The sequence below is a fragment of the Musca autumnalis genome, unplaced genomic scaffold (assembly GCF_047663935.1).
Source record: "Musca autumnalis isolate F117 unplaced genomic scaffold, ASM4766393v1 scaffold_1, whole genome shotgun sequence".
In the NCBI taxonomy this organism is placed as follows: domain Eukaryota; kingdom Metazoa; phylum Arthropoda; class Insecta; order Diptera; family Muscidae; genus Musca; species Musca autumnalis.
The window spans coordinates 40,982,614-41,004,989 of NW_027411644.1; the positions used below are offsets into that span (position 1 = coordinate 40,982,614).

The 22,376-nt window shown below is 34.7% G+C and overlaps 1 protein-coding gene across 1 annotated transcript in view; it reads left to right on the forward strand.

Annotated features, from left to right (window-relative positions):
* The window catches only part of Nlg4 (Neuroligin 4), a 438,709-nt gene that overhangs the window by 58,264 nt on the left and 358,069 nt on the right, over positions 1-22,376 (forward strand). The window contains exon 3 of the mRNA XM_073973573.1: positions 20,606-20,755. Within this exon, the coding sequence (XP_073829674.1) occupies positions 20,606-20,755 (150 nt within the window). The remainder of the gene's footprint in view (positions 1-20,605; positions 20,756-22,376) is intronic.

Sequence of the window (22,376 nt, forward strand, 5' to 3'; positions counted from 1 at the left end):
TCTTTAAAAACTCCACATTTTGTCTTCCGATGGTCCTGGAAAAAATATTCTTTAAACAGACCACGTTTAGTTGGTCCCTGAAAAAATATTCTTTAAGAAATCCACGTTTAATTGGTCCTTGAAAAAATATTCTTTCAAAAATCTACGATTAAATGGACCCTGAAAAAATATTTTCCTTGAAAAAATATTCTTTAAGAAATCCACGTTTAATTGGTCCATGAAAAAATATTCTTTCAAAAATCTACGATTAAATGGACCCTGAAAAAATATTTTCCTTGAAAAAATATTCTTTAAGAAATCCACGTTTATTGGTCGTTGAAAAAATATTCTTTCAAAAATCTACGATTAAATGGACCCTGAAAAAATATTTTCCTTGAAAAAATATTCTTTAAGAAATCCACGTTTAGTTGGTCCTTGAAAAAATATTCTTTCAAAAATCTACGATTAAATGGACCCTGAAAAACTATTTTCCTTGAAAATATATTCTTTAAAAAATCCACGTTTAGTTGGCCCTTAAAAAAATATTCTCTAAAAATTCTCGTTTAGTTGGTCCATGAAAAATACTCTTGAAAAAATCCACGACCAACTAAACGGTCGTTGAAAAAATATTCATTAAAAAATCCTAGTTTCGTTGGTCTTTGCAAAAATATTCTTTAAAAAATCCACGTTTAGTTGGTCGTTGAAAAAATATTCATTAAAAAATTCACATTTAGTTGGTCGTTGAAAAAATATTCTTTAAAAAATCCACGTTTCGTTGGTGGTTGAAAAAATATTTATTAAGAAATCCACGTTTAATTGGCCCTTGAAAAATATTAATTAAAAATTCTTATTTAGTTGATCGTTGGAAAAATTCATGTTTAGTTGATTGTTGAAAAAATATTCTTTAAAAAATCCCCGTTTAGTTTGTCATTGAAAAATTATTCTTTAAAAAATCCCCGTTTAGTTTGTCATTGAAAAATTATTCTTTAAAAAATCCCCGTTTAGTTTGTCATTGAAAAATTATTCTTTAAAAAATCCACGTTTAGTTGGTTGTTGAAAAAATATTCTTTAAAAAATCCACGTTTAGTTGGTTGTTGAAAAAATATTCTTTAAAAATCCACGTTTAGTTGTTTGTTGAAAAAATATTCTTTAAAAAATCCACGTTTAGTTGGTCATTGAAAAAATATTCTTTAAAAAATCCACGTTTAGTTGGTCATTGAAAAAATATTCTTTAAAAATCCACGTTTAGTTGGTTGTTGAAAAAATATTCTTTAAAAATCGACGTTTAGTTGGTTGTTGAAAAAATATTCTTTAAAAAATCCACGTTTAGTTGGTTGTTGAAAAAATATTCTTTAAAAAATCCACGTTTAGTTGGTTGTTGAAAAATATTCTTTAAAAAATCCACGTTTAGTTGGTTGTTGAAAAAATATTCTTTAAAAAATCCACGTTTAGTTGGTTGTTGAAAAAATATTCTTTAAAAAATCCACGTTTAGTTGGTTGTTGAAAAAATATTCTTTAAAAAATCCAAGTTTAGTTTGTCATTGAAAAAATATTCTTTAAAAAATCGACGTTTAGTGGGTTGTTGAAAAAATATTCTTTAAAAAATCCACGTTTAGTGGGTTGTTGAAAAAATATTCTTTAAAAAATCCACGTTTAGTGGGTTGTTGAAAAAATATTCTTTAAAAAATCCACGTTTAGTTGGTTGTTGAAAAAATATTCTTTAAAAAATCCACGTTTAGTTGATTGTTGAAAAAATATTCTTTAAAAAATCCCCGTTTAGTTTGTCATTGAAAAATTATTCTTTAAAAAATCCACGTTTAGTTGGTTGTTGAAAAAATGTTCTTTAAAAAATCCACGTTTAGTTGGTTGTTGAAAAAATATTCTTTAAAAAATCCACGTTTAGTTGGTTGTTGAAAAAATATTCTTTAAAAAATCCACGTTTAGTTGGTTGTTGAAAAAATATTCTTTAAAAAATCCACGTTTAGTTGGTTGTTGAAAAAATATTCTTTAAAAAATCCACGTTTAGTTGGTTGTTGAAAAAATATTCTTTAAAAAATCCACGTTTAGTTGGTTGTTGAAAAAATATTCTTTAAAAAATCCACGTTTAGTTGGTTGTTGAAAAAATATTCTTTAAAAAATCCACGTTTAGTTGGTTGTTGAAAAAATATTCTTTAAAAAATCCACGTTTAGTTGGGCATTGAAAAAATATTCTCTAAAAAATCCACGTTTAGTTGGGCATTGAAAAAATATTCTCTAAAAAATCCACGTTTAGTTTGTCATTGAAATATTATTCTTTAAAAAATCCACGTTTAGATTGTCATTGAAAAAATATTCTCTAAAAAATCCACGTTTAGTTGGGCATTGAACAAATATTCTCTAAAAAATCCACGTTTAGTTGGGCATTGAAAAAATATTCTCTATTTTCTGTGATTACAATGAACATCCGTTTTTATCTTCTTTGAACTACTGTACATAGACAAAAATTTGCCAAATTAGTTTAAGAGCACGTTCAAGATCTTTTGAATAAGTTGTGCCTTTAACTTTACACAATGCACACTCGTACATACACACACATCTACATATATACACTTTTGACATACCCAAAGAAGTCTTATTCAGAATCCTTTCATTTCATTGCTGATTTTGGTGGTTTTGACAAAATAATTTTGTTTGACAAACGACTCAGTGTATACCCCATATTAAATATTTGAATATACTAACAAATATCCATAAATTTAGTATCTTTCTCCATATGCAAAGATACATACAAACACATCCATACGTAGACACACATTTATGTATTATATTCACCTTTTGTTTTTATGAATATACTTGCCTTACATACATACATACATACATATATGGAGTAGACTATGAGAATATCTGGGAGTAAAGCTATTGTGGTATGGATAAGTGTGTGTGACTGCAAAATTGGTGGTGGTATGGTGGTTTATGGCAAAAACAAATATTTGATAAAACTGTCACATGCAACCAACAAACAAATATCCGTGCATACACACTAACACATTCGTATACATTTCTGTGTACACACTAAGAAAGTAACCAAAGATTTTTGGAGCACTGTTGGCCATATTTCTACATATTTGTTGATTTAAGTCTTTATGATGAACGACATACATCTGTGACATTCAAATATAGGATATTGTTTGCCATTGCTCAAATATATGTACAAATGTATGTATGTACCCAGCAAACCAATCGTACCGACTTCGTAACGAAATCGGAACAAAATGTCGGACGTATCGTCCGAAATCGTAACGATATCTTAACGAAAGTTGTATGAAGTGGTTGACATAATTTCGGAACAAAATGTCGCATCGACATCGGATCGATTTCGGTCCGATTTCGTAACGAAATCTGAAGAAAATCCTTAAGAAATTCGGAAAGGAAATTTCTATCCGACATTCGTTCCGAAATCTGAACGAATTCGGTACAAAATCTGAACTATTTCCTCTCCGAAAAATCGTTTAGAAATCGGAACGAAATCTGAACGACTTTGCTTCCGAAATTGTTCAGACGTGTCGGACATCAGACATTTGGTTTGCTGGGTAGATATATTAATATTTTTGTGTATGACGCAACAATACGTTCAAGTATGTGCAAATGTAGATATCATTTGGAATGTACATATATACATATGTGTGTGTCTGTGCACTCATCTATTGTCGTTGGTTGCCGGGTTGTTATTAATTTTTGAATATGGCAATATGTTCGTTTATGCCAACGAATTTATTTTAAATCCATTTTTGAGCCTAAGCAGATTATTTCACTGTTCATAGAACAAACACAAGCAAAGATTTTCGAATGGCACATCAATGTTATTATATACCTACCTGTCTAATTCAATGATATACCAAATATACTGCCGAAAAACAAAGCCCAAGTCAATGCTCCATCAATTCATCATAATCAACATCGTTCGTTTTGGTTTATTCATCATATTTATGGGTGGAATTTTAGGCCTAAATAAATTTAATCCATTATCATTTTGCTTTTAGTTCATAAATTCAAATATTTTGCCATATGTTTCGGATGGGGTAATGGGAAATAAGCATTTGATTTTAAATGGAGTATTGGAATTTATTTCTATTGTTTGTCAATCATATATTCTTGTGTTAATCTTCTTACTTGGCTGAGTAAGATGATATATTTCCAGAGAGAAAAAGACTTAGATGTCGATTTTTTCGCAACATACACAGGGAAATCTTAAAAAAAAATTAAAAAAAAATTGGAGGCGGTTAGATTTTTGTTAACAAACAAACAGAATTTGATTATTCATGGAGAAATAAGCATCAATAATCTGCTCTAGGTTTATCCTATATTTAATATACTTTTAGAAATTCATGATTTATTGGTGATTGAAAAAACAATATTTGTTTAAAAAAATTCACAATTTCAGAGTGTTAAAAATATTTTTTAAAAAATTTTACAATTTCTGAAAGTCAAAAAATATTTTTTAAAAATCTACGATTGGAGCGTCCTTAAAAATATCGATTTTGAAATACTTTAAAAATATTTTTTTAATAAATAAACGATATGAATTTAAAAAAAAAACATTTCTAAGGACTACCACTTGTTTAATTATTCCAATAATATTTATTAAGGTTGCGGATTTTTTTTAAAAATACTTTTTCCAAGTCGTGAATTTTTATGATAATATTTTTTAATGATTTTTTCAGAAAATATTTTTAATTTTGGTTTTTATTCGACGTTTATAATTGTTTGAAATGAAATAAATTGATCAAGTTCGAGGTCTAGGTTTGATAAAATATCTTTATTTATAAATAAAAATGTTTTATCAAATCTAGACCTCGTGCTTGATCAATTTATTTCATTTCAGAAAATATTTTTTTAAATAAAAGAGATTTAAAAAATATTTTTTTAAATACGAATAAATAATAAATAAACGATATTTTTAAAAAGTATTTTTTTTTAAATACGAATACTATCATTAAAAAATATATTCACGACTTGAAAAAAGTATTTTTAAAAAAATCCACAACTTTAATAGATATTATTTGAATCATTACCCACATGGAAGTCCTTAGAAAAAATCACCAACTTAAACAAGTAAAAAAGCGTTAAGTTCGGCCGGGCCGAACTTTTCATACCCTCCACCATAAAATATTCTGAACTAAAATGGAATAATTAGTTTTCATTCCTGTCCCCAACTATAAGTGGGTACGTTAAATGTCAGATAATGTACATAAAATGTATCATTCGGTAGGCCATTTTTTATGGTGCCTATATCAAACTGTTGACAATTTTTGGTGGGCTAGAAATTGGGTGGTACCGTTACATAGGGGTTATAATAAAACATGGACCCATGTTAACAGTTTTTGATGGGAGCCTTTAATGTCATATAACTCCTAATTCGGTTAAAAATTGTAGCTAGAATCCTCAAATTTCAAATTACAGAAAGTTCGTCCAAAAAATAAAGCTAAGGTACGGAAAATCGGGAGGTTTGTTTTGGGGCTATACCAAAACGTGGACCTACGTTCGGTTAAACATTTTAAGTAAAATCCCCAAAGTACCGAAAATCGGGAAATATCGTTATACTGGGGCTATGTTGAAAATTGTTGATGCAGATGTGTGGTGACCACTACAACCTTAAAATGTCAAATTACAGTTAGTTTGGTTAAAAATTTTAGCTAAAATTGCCAATTACTGAAAATTGGGAGGTACCGTTATATGGGAGCTATATCCGAACATGGACCTATGTTGACAATTTTTTATGGAGAGGTGTTGTGACCACTAAGAACTTCAAATGTCAAATTACTGCTAGTTCGGTTTAATATTGTAGTTAAAATCATCAAATTACTGAAAATCGGGAGGTACTTTTATATGGCAGCTTTATCAATACAACGACCTTTCTTGACAATTTTTGGTGGAGAGGTGTGGTGACCACTAAGAATTTCAAATGTCAAATGTTCCAATTACAGATAATTCAGTTAAAACTTGTAGGTAAAATTCTCAAAATACCGAAAATCCGTTATATGGGGATACCGAAATCCGTTATACCGAGGTACCGTTATATGGGGCTATACCAAAACATGGACCTACGTTCATAATTTTTTCGAATATAAGTTTTTTGATCACTAAGAGCCCTAAATATCAAATTATAGCTAATTCGGTCTAGAAATGCGACTTAAATCGTCAAAATACCTGAAATCGGGCGGTAACGTTATATGGGGGCTGTTCAAAAACATGGACCTATGTCCACCAGTTATATAAGTTTATTGACATTTAAGAATCCTAAATGTCAATTTATAGCGAAATCGGTCTGTAAATGGAACTAAAAATGTCAAAATGGCATAAATCGGGGGTACCGTTATATGGGGGCTATACCAAACCGTGGACCTATATCCACAAGTTTTGTGATATAAGTTTATTGACACTTAATAACCCTAAATGTCACATTATAGATAAATCGGTCTGAAAATGTAGCTAAAAACGTCAAAATACCGTAAATCGGGGGGTACCGTTATATGCGGGCTATACCAAAACGTGGACCTATGTCCACAACTTTTGTTATATAAGTTTAGTGACGCTTAAGAGCCCTAAATGTCAAATTAGAGCTAAATCGGTCTGAAAATGTAGCTAAAAACGTCAAAATACCGTAAATCGGGGGGGTACCGTTATATGGGGGCTATACCAAAACGTGGACCTATGTCCACAACTTTTGTTGTATAGGTTTATTTACATTTAAGAACCCTAAATGTTAAATTATAGCTAAATCGGTCTGAAAATGTAGCTAAAAACGGCAAAATACCGTAAATCGGGGGGTACCGTTATATGGGGGCTATACCAAAACGTGGACCTATGTCCACAACTTTTGTTATATAAGTTTATTGACACTTAAGAACCCTAAATGTCAAATTATAGCTACATCGGTCTGAAAATGTAGCTAAAAGCTTCAAAATACCGTAAATCGGGGGGTACCGTTATATGGGGGCTATACCAGAACATGGACCTATGTCCACAACTTTTGTTATATAAGTTTATTGACACTTAAGAACCCTAAATGTCAAATTATAGCTAAATCGGTCTGAAAATGTAGCTAAAAACGTCAAAATACCGTAAATCGGGGGGTACCGTTATATGGGGGCTATACCAAAACGTGGACCTATGTCCACATGTTTTGTTATATAAGTTTATTGACACTTAAGAACCCTAAATGTCAAATTATAGCCAAATCGGTCTGAAAATTTAGCTAAAAACGTCAAAATACCGTAAATCGGGGGGTACCGTTATATGGGGGCTATACCAAAACGTGGACCGATATAGCCCATCATCGAACTTGACCTGCCTGCAAACAAAAGACGCATTTTCCCAAAATTTCAGCGTCCTATCTCCATTTTTGTGGATGCTAGAGTAATTACCACAGACGGACGGACGGACGTGCACAGATCGACTCAGAATTTTACCCTGATCAAGAATATATATACTTTATAGGGTCGCAAATGAGTATTTCAATGCGTTACAAACGGAAAAACAAACTTAATATACCCTCCATACTATGGTGGAGGGTATAAAAATATACGACTATGAATTGATAAGAAAAAATATTTTTAAAAAATTTCACGACTTGGAATTCCTATGAAAAATATTTTTTTTTTAAAAATCCTACCACTTGAAATTCTTAAGAAAAAAATTGTTAAAAAAAATCCACGACTTGGAATTCCTTTTTTTAAATCCTTAGAAAAAATAATTAAAAAACGCGACTTGGACGACCTAGGAAAACAATTACACGACTTGGAAGTACTTAAACATGTTTTTCTTTAAACCACAATTTTAAAGTCTTTAATTACTTTAATATAAACAATTATTTTTATTTTAATCTAAATCCCGCAATTAGCTGTGTTTAATATATTATTTATTAAAAAATCAACGATTTTTAAGTCGTTACAAAAATATTTTCTTAAAAATCCTCGTTTTGGAATCCTTCAAAAATATTTATTAAAAGCAAGTTTTTTTTTAATTGCTAGAACTTGGTATTGTCCTTGAAACAATATTTTTTTAAAAATTGTTGGTCCTTGTAACACATCGAAATATTCGTCGGAGACCCTATAAAGTATATATATTATTGATCAGCATAAAATTCTATGTCGATTTGACCATGTCCGTCTGTCCGTCCGTCCGTCCGTCCGTCTGTCTGTCTGTTGAAATCAAGATACAGCTCGCAATTTTAAAGATAGAGAGTCAAAATTTGGTACAGAAGTTTTTATTACTTGCAGGATGGTTGGTATTGAAAATGGGATATATCGGTCCACGTTTTGATATAGCCCCCATAGAACGGTACCTCCCGATTTTCGGTATTTTTAAGGTTTTAGCTTCATTATCCTACCAAAATGGCTGAAATTTGGTACGTAGTCTTCTTTAGGGGTATAAAACATTCCTCCAGAATTTTGTCGCTATCGGTCCACACCTTCATATAGCCCCCATAGAACGGTACCTCCCGATTTTCGGTATTTTTAAGGTTTTAGCTTCATTATCCTACCGAAATGGCTAAAATTTGGTACATAGTCTTCTTTACGGGTACAAAACTTTCCCCCAGAATTTTGTCGGTATCGGTCCACACCTTCATATAGCCCCCATATAACGGTACCTCCCGATTTTCGGTATTTTTAAGGTTTTAGCTTCATTATCACACCGAAATGGCTGAAATTTGGTACTTAGTCTACGTTGGTGGTATAAAACTTTCCCCCAGAACTTTGTCGGTATCGGTCCACACCTTCATATAGCCCCCATAGAACGTTACCTTCCGATTTTCGGTATTTTGAAGGTTTTAACTTCATTATCACACCAAAATGGCTAAAATTTGGTACATAGTCTTCTTTACGGGTACAAAACTTTCCCCCAGAATTTTGTCGGTATCGGTCCACACCTTCATATAGCCCCCATATAACGGTACCTCCCGATTTTCGGTATTTTTAAGGTTTTAGCTTCATTATCCTACCAAAATGGCTGAAATTTGGTACGTAGTCTTCTTTAGGGGTATAAAATTTTCCCCTAGAATTTTGTCGGTATCGGTCCACACCTTCATATAGCCCTCATAGAACGGTACCTCCCGATTTTCGGTATTTTGAAGGTTTTAGCTTCATTATCACACCGAAATGGCTGAAATTTGGTACTTAGTCTACGTTGGTGGTATAAAACTTTACCCCAGAACTTTGTCGGTATCGGTCCACACCTTCATATAGCCCCCATAGAACGGTACCTCCCTATTTTCGGTATTTTGAACGTTGTGGCCACAATATTCCACCGAAATGGCTGAAATTTGTTATTTAGACTTCGTTGGGGGTACTCAAACTTCCCCTTTAAATTTGTCGGTATAGGTCCACGCCTTCATATAGCCCCCATGGAAAAGTACCTCCCGATTTTTCGTATTTTGAAGGTTGTGTCTTCAATATTCCACCAAAATGGCTGAAATTTGTTATTTAGTCTTCAATGTGATATAAAACTGTTCGTCAGATCATATTGCCCCATTTCTGACTAAAATTCGTCGGTATAGGTCCACGTTTCGATATAGCCCCCATAGAACGGTACCTCCGGATTTTCGTAATACTGTGACGTCAGTATCCAACCGAAATGGCTGAAATTCGTTATTTCGTCTTCCAAGAGTTATAAAATATTCCAGAAGAGTACTATCAGTATAGGTCCACGTCTTCCTATATCCCCATAGAAGCTAACTTCTTGATTTTCAGTATTTTTTTAGTTTTAGCCACATTCTATATAGGAAATTTGGTATTTTGTATTCTTTGAGCCTAAAAATTTTCCGTCACAAATTTGTCGGTATAGATCGACGTTTTGAAATAGCCCCCATAGAACGGTGCCTCACATTGTTTTACCGACATTGCTGAAATTTAGTATTAAGTCTTCTTCATACACGAAAGGAAACTAATTATTCCATTTTACTTCAATACAACTTGTGGTGGAGGGTATAACAAGTTCGGCCCGGCCGAACTTAACGCCGTTCTTACTTGTTTTAAATTCACTTTTTTTGGTCTGTCTGTCATTGAAAAATTTTCTTTAAAAATCCACGTGATGTGGCCGTCATTGAAAATTTTTTTTTTTTTTAATTCAAAATTTATAGACTGCCTGTCATTGACAACTTTTCTTTAAATCATTCAAGTGCTATGGTCCGTTAGTCGTTGAATTTTTATACCCTCCACCATAGGATGGGGGGGTATATTAAGTTTGTCATTCCGTTTGTACCTACTCGAAATAAGCATTGTAGAACCCACAAACTATATATATTCTTGATCAGCGTGTAATTCTACATCGATATAGCCATGTCCGTCTGTCTGTCCGTCTGTGGAAATCACTCTAGCTTCCGAACGGATTGAAGTAGGTAGATGAAATTTTGGTAAAATCTATTATATGTAGGCTAAAAAATATTTTTTACCAAATTTGGTTTATATAGGTCCACGTTTTGGTATAGCCCCCATATAAGGCCCCATATATAGTACGCGTCATGTTAAGATATTTTGAATGTATTAGTCCCATTTGACCACAGAATCGGTTGTAACTGTGCATTTCGCATTTCAAGAGGCTAAGAAAAATATCTACTATAAAATGTTCACATAGGTCCACGTTTTGGTATAGCCCCCATATCACGCCCCATATATAGCACGCGTCATTTTAAGATATTTTGAATGTATTAGTTCCATTTGAGCACCGAATTGGTTGTAATTTGGTATTTTGTGTCTCCAGAGGCTAAAAAACATTTCTACCACAGTTTGTTTATATAGGTCCACGTTTTGGTAGAGCCCCCATATATAGTACGCGTCACTTTAAGATATTTTGAATGTATTAGTCCCATTTGACCACAGAATCGGTTGTAAGTTATGTATTTTGTGTTTCCACAGGCAAAGAAATATTTCTACCATAAAATGTTTATATAGGTCCAGGTTTTGATATAGACCCCATAGGACAATATCTCCCGATTTTCGGTATTTTGAAGGTTTTAGCCTCATTATCGCAGCGAAATGGCTGAAATTTGGTTTTTAGTCTTCGATGGGTGTATAAAACTTTCCCCCGGAAATTTGTAGGTATAGGTCCACGCCTTCATATAGCCCCCATAGGACTGTACCTCCCAATTTTCGGTATTTTGAAGGTTGTGGCCTTAATATTCCACCGAAATGGCTGAAATTTGGTGGTTAGTCTTCATTTGGGGTATAAAACATTCCATATGAAATTTGTCGGTATAGGTCACACGCCCTCATATAGCCCCCATGGAACGATACCTCCCGATTTTCGGTATTTTGAAGGTTATGGCCTTAATATTCCACCGAAATGGCTGAAATTTGGTGGTTAGTCTTCATTTGGGGTATAAAACATTCCATATGAAATTTGTAGGTATAGGTCACACGCCCTCATATAGTCTCCATAGGACGATATCTCCCAATTTTCGGTATTTTTGAAGGTTTTAGCTATACTATACTACCAAAATGCCTGAAATTTAATATTTCGTCCTCTTTTGGGATGAAAACCTTCTCCCTGAAATTTTGGAACGGTACATCCCAATTTTCGGTGTTTTGAAGGGTTTAGCCTCATTATAACAACGAAATGGCTAAAATTTGGTACATAGTCTTCGTTGTGGATATAAAACTTTCCACCTGAAATTAGTCTGTATAGGTCAACGTCTTCATATAGCTCCCATAGAACGGCACCGCCCGATTTTCGGTATTTTGAAGGTTTTAGCCTCATTATTCAACCGAAGTTGCTGATATTTGGTATTTAGTCTTTTTCCGGGCTACAAAAATTTCTCTCAGAAATTTGTCGGTATACGTGCATGTTTTTGGAGGTACCCCCATAGAACGGTATATCCCAATTTTCGGTATATTGAAGGTTTTAGCCTCATTATAACACGGAAATGGCTGCAAGATGGTACTTGGTCTTCGTTGGAGGCATAAAACTTTACACTTGAAATTTCTCGGTATAGGTCCATGTCTTCATATAGCCCCTATAGAACGGTACCTACCGATTTTCTACATATAGCTCGTTCTCCACCAAAATATCTGATATTTGGTATTAAGTTTTTGAAGGAGGTATGAAACATCGGGGGGCGCCGTGGTGCAATGGTTAGCACGTCCGCCTTGCACTCAGAAGGTCTGCGTTTCGAATCCCAGGCCAAGCAAGATCAAATTTTCAACGGTGACAAAATTGCCCCTCAGTGATGCCGGCGACATTTCCTGAGCATTTAAGCCATGAAAAACTTCTCTAAAAAGTGGTGTCGTAAGACACGCCGTTCGGACTCGGCAATAAAAAGTAGGTCCCATATCAATGAGCCAACATGAATCGGCGTGCACTCATTGATATGAGAGAAGTCTCCCTTGTCCCTTCGGGGATGTTGTGGGAACATATGTATGTATGTATGAAACATTCCAGCCGAAATGTGCCGGTATAGGTCGACGTCCTCAAATACCCCCATAGGACCGACCGTACCTTCCGATTTACGGTGTTTTGAAAGTTGTGGCCTCAATATACCACCGATATGACTGAAATTTATTGCCATGGGTGTATAAAATATTGCAGAAGAAAATTATCAGTATAAGCCCTTTTCTTCAAACAATCCCATAGAAGCGTATTTTCCGATTTTCGGTATTTTAAGGTTGTGTCATCAATATCCCATCGAAACGAATGAAATTTAATATTTAATCTCCGTTGGTGGTATGAAACTTCCCACCTGAAAATTTCCGGTATTGTCTCATGTTTTTATATAACCCGCATAGAAAGATCCCTCCCAATTTGCGGTATTTTGAAAATTTTAGCCACAATATTTAATGGGAATAACTGAAATTTGGTATTTAGTCTTCGCTGGAGTTACGAATCTTTCCTCCAGAAATTTACCGGTACAGGTTAACGTTTTATACAGTCTCCATAGAACGGCGCTCTTGATGTTGTTAACAATCCAAATCTAGTCGGTTTTGCCCAATTTTACGTATTTCGCCCAATTCGGAAAATTGTAAATATTGGTCCATGTTTTGGAAAGAACAACAATGTTGCCCCATATTAATTGTTTTGAGGGGAGTATTATCAGTTGAGATATATGTACTACTCCTGCAATAAAAGTAAGAGTTTAGTACTTTCATAAACGAAATAAAACTAATTGTTCCGATTCACTTCAATACAGTTCGTGGTGGAGAGTATAAAAAATTCGGCCTGGCCGAAATTAACGCTTTTCTTAATGTTTTTCTTAAAAAACATCCAAGTTATGTGTTTTGTCTGTCATTAAAAAAATGTGCCTTTAAAAAATCCACGTTATGTGGTATGTCTGTTGTTGAAAAATATTTTTTTACAATTATTGGTCCATGAAAAATATTTATTAAAAATTTTTGTCCTTGAAAAAATATTTTTGAAAAACTGTTGGTCCTTGAAAAAAATATTTTTTTTTTTTAAATTCACGTTCTCTGGTATGTCTGTCGTTGAAAAATTTTCTTTCAAAAATCCACGATATGTGGCTTGTCCGTCATTGAAAAAATATTTTTTTTTTAAAAAAAGTTAGGTTTTATGGTCTTTCAGTCATTGAAAATTTTTCTTGAAATAATCCAAGTTATGTGGTTTGACTGTCATTTAAAAATTTTCTTTAAAAAATCCACGATATGTGGCTTGTCCGTCATTGAAAAAATATTTTTTTTAAAAAAAGTTAGGTTTTATGGTCTTTCAGTCATTGAAAATTTTTCTTGAAATAATCCAAGTTATGTGGTTTGACTGTCATTTAAAAATTTTCTTTAAAAAATCCACGATATGTGGCTTGTCCGTCATTGAAAAAATATGTTTTTTAAAAAAAGTTAGGTTTTATTGTCTTTCAGTCATTGAAAATTTTTCTTGAAATAATCCAAGTTATGTGGTTTGACTGTCATTTAAAAATTTGCCTTTAAAAAATCCACGTTATGTAGTCTGCCTGTTATTGAAAAATATTTTTAAAAATTGCTGGTCCATGAAAATTTTTTTTTTTAAATACACGTAATGTGTTCTGCCAGCCATTGAAAACTTTGACATTAAAAAATACGCGTTATGTTGTTTGTCTGTTATTGAAAAATTTGTCTTTAAAAAACCAAGTTATGTGGTCTGTCTGTCATGGAAAATTTGTCTTCAAAACATCTCGTTTTGTGCTGCGATGGTCCTTGATTTTTTTTTAGAAAATGTACGTTTTTTCCGATGGTCCTTGATCTTTTTTAAAAACAAATCCACGTTTTTTGTTCCGGTGGTCATTGAAAAAATTCTTTAAAAAATCTACGATTTGTGTTCCGATGGTCTTTGAAAATTTTTCTTCAAAAATCCACGTTTTGTGTTTTGATGGTCCTTGAAAAAATTTTCTTTAAAAAATCGACGATTTGTGTTCCGATGGTCCTTGAACTAGTATTTAAAAAATCCACATTTTGTGTGCCAATGGTCCTTGAAAAAATATTCCTTAAAAAACAAGATCTGTAGTCTGTTGGTCCTTAAAAAAATCTTTAAAAAATCCGCGAGTTGGCAGTCCTTTAATATCTTGATAACTGTTTCCCCATATTCTCATAATGCTACAAAAAGGTGTCTACCTCAATTTTATTACCCAGAAAATAATGTTTAAAGATAAAATTTCCAACCATCTCCATGGGAAAGTAATTTATTTCATCCCTAAGAAATTTATTCAAGCGTTAAGATCATGTTTTATTAATTTAAATTATCCATTTTGCCAAGTCATGTTACGAGTATAAGGCCAGTCGGCGTCAGCGTTGTTGTAAGAAATGATAAAGAAAGTGTGAGAGCAAAAAGAAAGAAATAAAAACAAAATTCAAAAACATTTTCTGAGTCATTTATTTCAATAACACCCTTCTTAATTGCAGCCAATCATTTCTCTTCCAATAGGCTAAGCATGGACAGCACAAAACAGGTCTGAAGAAACAACACACACAAATGTTACCCATAGATAAAGAAGTTGGCAGAAAAAAAAGGACTACAATTACAATGCCCCTCCACCATACACCCACTGATAAACACGTACCCAGACTTAATAGAGAATTTCAATGTAATTAATTAAAATTAATCATACGTCACGTAGCAACAATAATGAATCCATGAACAAGAAGGACATACACGAGCCACAGCAATGGGGGATTACTAGTGGAAATAGTCCAATACAAAAACAAACATGCTGGAAGAAAATAGCAACAAGATATAAATCGAATGCGAAAAAAAAATCAAAGAAAAAGTGGCAATAAAAATAAACATTATTGTTGCCTTGGCACGCAACATTAAACCAGCTGCGTAGGTCCTGCGACTTAAAGCCCATGTATCTGTCCGTGTTTGCTAAGAAAACCTAGAAGTTTATCTTTTCCGCCACATGCAGTGTCAGTGTGCACGAGTCATTAGACATAGCCTACAGCGATCAAGGAAAATCACATGCGCTGGATATAATTGATGTCTGAATTTGAGGCAATGGAAAATGGGAGTTTAATGTTATTTATATGAGTTGTAACTGAGGACGATTTTAAGATGACAATAAAGTGCTCTCTTAAAGTTACAAGACCAGAAGAAAGTCTTTATTGACAACTAAAGTGGGTCCATAACAGCAAAAGTGCATGACATTGGGAAATATGGCGACACCCGCGTCTTCTTTTTGGGAATCTATCACGCTACGATATCAAAATAGGTTAATATTTTGCCTTGTTGTCTTTAACAACTATTCTAAAAAAATCATATATATTATTGCCTTAATAATCCTAACAGAGTGTCGCTTTTTCCATAGGCAGGTCAAGTTCAAATATGGGCTATATCGACCGACGTTTTGGTATAGCCCCCATATAAGAGTACTTCCCGATTTTCGGTATTTTGAGGATTTTTGCTACATTGCTTAAACGAACTACTTGCAGTTCGACATTTGACTTTCCCAGTGGTAACAAAACTTCTCCATCACAAATTGTCAACATAGGTCCAAGTTTTGGAATAGCCCCCGACATAACGGTACCTCCCGATTTGGATATTTTGAGGATCTTAGCTATTTTTTTTTTTTTTTTTGAAATTGCGGTAATTTGATATTTTAGGTTCCCAGAGATCACAAAAGTTCTCCAACAACAATTGTCAACATATTTTGGTATAGCCCCCATATAACGGTACCTCCCGATGTAAAGTTTTTTTTTTTTGAGGATTTTATCTGCATTTTTGTACCGAACTAACCGCTATTTGATATTTGAGGTTCACAGTGATCACAATAAGTCTCCATGAAAATTTTTAACAATAGGTCCATATTTTAAATATAGCCCCCAACTCCCGATTTAGGTATTTTGAAGATTTAAACTACATTTGACCTTATCGCAGACGCGAAACTATAAAAGACCTCAAGAGGTCTGTTGTTGTATATAGAAGAATTCAAGGGGTCTTCTGTTGTCTATGGAGGCCTTAAGAGGTTTTCTGTTATTTATTTTTCAAGTGGTCTTCTTTTATCTATGGAAGATCTCAAGAGGTATTTTGTTGTCTATGGAGGACTTCAATACGTCTTCAGTTGTTTATAGAAGACTTCCAGAGGTCTTCTTTTGTCTATAGAGGATCTCAAGATGTCTTATGTTGCCTATAGAAGACCTCAGGAGATGTTCTGTTGTCTACAAAAGATCGCAAGAAACCTTCTGTTGTCTATAGAAGACCCCAAGAGGCCTTCTGTTGCCTATAGAAGACCTCAGATGTCTCCTGTTGTCTACAGAATGCCTCAAAAGATCTTATGTTGTTTATAGAAGACCTAAAAAGTCTTATGTTATCTCTGGAAAACCTCAAGAGGTATTTTGTTGTCTATGGAAGACTTCAATACGCTTCAGTTATTCATAGAAGACTTTAAGAGGCCTTCTCTTGTCCATTGAGTACCTCAAGAGGTCTTCTGTAGTCAGGAAGAAGAGGACTTCGGGAGATCTTCTGTTGTCTATAGAAGATCTAAAGAGGGCATCTGTTGTCTATGGTGGACATCAATAGGCATTCGGTTGTCTTAGACTTAGAAGACTTAACGAAATCTTCTGTTGTTAAAAGGGGGTGTCAAGAGGTCTTCTGATGTCTGTATATGACCTCAAGGGTTCATCTTTTATTTTTAGAGGGCCTCAAGGGGTCTAGACGACGCCAATAGGTTTTCTGTTGTCTATAGCCGACACCAAGAGGTCTTCCATTTTCAACAGAAGACCTCAGGAAATTTTCTGTTGCCTATAGAAGACCACAAGAGGTCTTCTGTTGTCTATTTAAACCATAATGAGATCTTCTGTTGTTTATGGAAGTATTTAAGAGGTTTTCTGTTGTCTACTGAAGAACTCAAGAGGTCTTCTGTTGTCTATAGAAGACTTCTAAAGGTCTTGTGTTGTCTATAGAAGGCCTCAGGAGATCTTCTGCTGTCTATAGAAGACCTCAAGAGGGCTTCTGTTGTTTACAGGCTATGTCAAAAGGTCTTCTCTTGTCTTTAGAACAACGCAGAAGGTCGTCTGCTGTTTAAGAAGACTTCAAGATGCCTTCAGTTGCATATGAAAGACCTCAAGAGGTATTCTGTTGTCTATGGTGGACATTAATAGGTATTCGGTTGTCTATAGAAGACTTAACGAGATCTTCTGTTGTTAATAGGGGGTCCAAAGGGGTCTTCTATTGTCTGCAGAAGAACTCAGTGGGTCTTATTTTTGTCTTTAGAACACCTCAAGGGGTCTAGGCGACGCCAAGAGTTATTCTGTTATCTAGAAGACCTTTGGAAGTCTTCTGTTGTCTATGGAAGACTTTAAGAGATTTTCTGTTGTCTATTGAAAGCCTCAAGAGGTCGTCTGTTGTCTATAAAGGACTTCTGAAGGTTCACTGTTGTCTAAAGGCGACGCCAATAGTTTGTCTGTTGTCAGTTGTCCATGAAAGACCTCAAGAGGTATTCTGTTGTCTATGGAGGACCTCAATAGGTATTCGTTTGTCTGCAGAGGCCTTCAGTTGCATATGAAAGGCCTCAAGAGGACTCCAATAGGTATTCGGTTGTCTATAAAAGACATAACGAGATCTTCTTCTGTTAATAGGGGTCCAAAAGAGGTCTTCTGTTGTCTTCAGAAGACCTCATGGGGTCATCTTTTGTCTTTAGAAGGCCTCAAGGGGTATAGGCGACGACAAGAGGTTTTCTGTTGTCTATAGGCGACACCAAGTGGTCTTCCATTTTCTACAGAAGGCCTCAGAAAATATGCAGTTTCCTATAGAAGACCCAAAGAGGTCTTCTGTTGTCTATTACAACTCTCAAGACGTCTTCTGTTATCTAGAAGACCTCAGGAAGTCTTCTGTAGTCTACGGAAGACTTTAAGAGGTTTTCTGTTATCTATTGATGGCCTCAAGAGGTCTTCTGTTGTCTATAGAAGACTTCTGAAGGTCCTCTGTTGTCTAAGGCGACGCCGAGCGGTCGACTCTTGTCAGTTGTCCATGAAAGACCTCAAAAGGTATTCTGTTGTCTATGGAGGACCTCAATAGGTATTCGGTTGTCTGCAGAGGCTTTCATTTGCATATGAAAGAACTCAAGAGGACTTCAATAGGTATTTGGTTGTCTAAAGAAGACTTAACGAGATCTTCTGTTGTCAATAGGGGGCCCCAAGAGGTCTTCTGTTGTCTGCAGAAGACCTCAAGGGGTCATCTTTTGTCTTTAGGAGGCCTCAAGGGGTCTAGGCGACGACAAGAGGTTTTCTATTCTCAACAGGCGACACCAAGTGGTCTTCCGTTTTCTAAAGAAGAACTCAGAAGATATGCAGTTTCATATAGAAGACCCAAAGAGGTCTTCTGTTGTCTATTAAAACTCTCAAGACGTCTTGTGTTATCTAGAAGACCTCAGGAAGTTTTCTGTTGTCTATGGAAGACTTTAAGAGGTTTTCTGTTGTCTACTGAAGGCCTCATTAGGTCTTCTGTTGTCTATAGAAGACTTCTGAAGGTCCTCTGTTGTCTAAGGCGACGCCAAGAGGTCTTCTGTTTTCTTCAGAAGAACTCAAGAGATCTTCTGTTGCCTATAAAAGACCTCAAGAGGTCTTCTGTTGTCTAGAAGGCCTCAGGAAGTCTTCTGCTGTCTATGGAAGACTTTAAGAGGTTTTCTATTGTATATTGAAGGCCTCAAAAGGTCTTCTGTTGTCTATAGAAGACTTCTAAAGGTCTACTGTTGTCAGTTGTCCATTAAAGACCTCAAGAAGACTCTATAGAAGACTACGTTAGGTCTTATTATGTTGTTAATAAGGGGTCTCAACAGGTTTGACATCAAGGGGTCATCTTTTGTCTATATAAGGCTCAAGAGGTCTTTTGCTGTATTAAAAAGCCTCAACATCTCCAAAGAAGTCTTCTGTTGTCTGTAAAAGTTCTGAAGAGCTCTCCTGTTTTCTACAAAAGTATTTAAAAGGACTTCTGTTTTCTGTAAAAGGCCCCAAAAGAAATTCCGCTGTCTCCAGAAGACTTTAAGATGTCCTCTGTTGGATATGGAAGACTTCAAGAGCTTTTATGTGTCTACAGAAGACTTTATGTGGTCTTATGTTTTCTAAAGAACACCTTAAAGGGTCTTCTATTGTCTGCAGAAAACTTAAAAAGTTCTTCTGTTGTGTATAGAAGAATTTAAGGGGTCTGCTCTTTCCAATAGAAGGCCCCAAGAGATCGCATGTTCTGTAGAAAAACTTATTGAATCTGTAAAAAGCTCAAGAGGTATTCTGTTATCTGTAGATGACCTCAAGAAGTAGGATGTAGAATACCTCAAGGGGTCTTCTGTTGGGTGTAGAATACGTCAAGATGCCTTCTGTTATCTGTAGAAGTCCTCAAGAGCTTTTATTTGACTTCAAAAGACTTTAACAAGTCTTGTAATTTGTAAAGAAACCTCAAGACGACTTCTGCTTTCTACGGAAAACTTCAAGCAGACTTTAAGTACATTTTTTTAACCGAACTTTTCGTTATTTCACATTTGAAGTTGCCAGTGGTCACTAAACTTCTTCGCCAAAAATTGCCACCATAAGTCCACACTTTAATAAAAGGTACCGCCCAATTGAAGACTTTTTAGATACATTTACTGACCTAATTAGGCATTCGTAGTAACCGTGGCTGGTATAAAAGGTGGAGGGTATAAAAACGCTTTTTTACTTGTTCTAATTAAAAAAGTCAATTCATTTTTAATTTTTCATTTGTACTCGCCCATGAATTGGTAATCCTTCACATTCTATTCGTAAATACCCACCCTTCTGGGCCATATAAAAGCAAGAAATTTCCACAATGTTTTCATGAAGCTAAAGTCAAACTCGTCTATAAGAACCAAACCGTTTGATGGGGTCTAATCCATCAAGTCTTAAAAAAAAAACAATTACACACAATAAAAATGTCCTTAACATATTCCTCACACAGTTATATTCCAATGTTTATCCCCCATAAAACGGAAAAACATGTAATGACATTTAAAAGCGTTTTTGCAGACATTAATTCATGGATTTTTCTTCTTTTGTGTAATTTTTGTTTTTCATTTCATTGCCATTCTTCTTGAAATCAGCTTTCATCTATGTAATTTTATGTATGTACATTGTACATATGCAAGTATGATGTGTGTGCGTGTGTGTATATCCTCCAATTATTGTATATGTATGTATTTTTACACTCTTTTTGTTTTCTATCATTTCAGCCGGTGCCAGTGAAAAGAAATTGCCCGTTATTGTGTTCATCCACGGTGAATCTTTCGAATGGAGCAGCGGTAATCCCTACGATGGCAGTGTATTAGCCAGCTATGGTGAAGTTGTGGTAGTAACGCTTAATTACCGTTTAGGTATTCTAGGTAAGTACTAAAGTGCAATAACGAAGAGGAACTAGAGACAGCGTAAGAGATATAAAAGAGGGAGATAGAAGAAATATAAAATTCAATAGAGGATTTTCTGGACAGCCAAGGACTGGTTAATTAGGCAGGTTTAAGGATCAAGGGATGGGAGAAAAAGAAACTAATAAAAGAAGTCCTATGAATAGATACTTATTTTTGAAAAGAAAGTTTCCAGGCAATACTCATTTCAAAACTTGTTCTAGATCGGGATTTACCCTGCATGTAAACACAAATGTTAGGCGTGTGGCTTTAATGATCACAGAGGTCTTCCATTGAAAACAGACGACCTCTTGTTGCCTTCCATAGACAACAGAACACGCCTTGAGGTCCTCTATAGGCAACATAAGACCTCTTGCGGTCGTTTATGGTCAACAAAATATTTCTTGAGGTCTCCTATAGGCAATGGAAGATCTCTTCCATAGACAACATAAAACCGCAAGTGATATTCTGTTGCCTATAAAATACCTTTAGACGTTTTACTAAGGTCTTCTATAGGTAACAAAACTTTTTGAGTTCATCTGTAGGCAACAGAACACTTCTTAAGGTATTATATAGGCAACAGTAAACTTATTGAGATCTTCTAAAGATAAGAGAAGACCTTTTGAGGTCTTCTACATGCAACAGAAGAACTGTAGAATTCTTCTATAGGTAGAATAAGACTTCTTGGAGTTGTCTATTGGCAATAGAAGCCCTATTAAGGTATTCTACAGGCAATAGAAAACGGTTGAGTTTTCTACAGGTAAATAAGATTTCTGAGGTCTTTTATAGGTGACAGAAACCCAATTAAGATCTTCTAAAGGCAACAAAAGACTTCTTGAGGTCTTCTATAGATAACAAAAAAACCTCTTGAGGTATTCTACAGGCAAAATAAGACTTCATGAGTTCTTCTATGGGCAACGGAAGATCCCTGTGGTCTTCTATAGGCAACAGAAAACCTATTGTGAAATTCTAAAGGTAAAAGGAGACTTCGTGATGTATTTTATAGGCAGCAGAAAACCTCTTGAAGTCTTTTATAGGCAACAAAAGAAATCTTGAAGGTAATAAAATACTTCCTGACATCTTCTATAGACAACAAAAATCTTCTTGAGGTCTTGTACAGGTAAAAGAGACTACTTGAGGTCTTCTATAGGCAAACGAATATCGCTTGAGGTTTTCTATAGGCAACGGAAGACCTCTTGAGGTCTTCTACATGTAACAAAAGACCTCTTTAAGTCTTCTACAGGCAACAAAAGACCTCTTTAAGTCTTCTACAGGTAACAAAAGACCTCCTCTCTAGGCAACTGAGGTCTTCATAAGGTAAAAAGGGCTTCTTGAGGTCGTCTATGGGCAACGGAAGATCCCTTGAGGTCTTTCTGCAACCTGGAACCTATTATGCTATTTCAAAGGCAACAGAAGACATCTTGAGGTCTTCTAAAGGTAACAAAAGACCTCTTGAAGTCTTCTACAGACAACAGTAAACCTCTTGAGGTCTTCTAAGGCAACAAATGCTTCTAGATGCCATCCATAGGCAGCAGAATACCTCTTTAGGCCTTCTTTAGGCAATAGAAGAACTTTTGAGGTCGTTTACAGGTAACAGAAGACC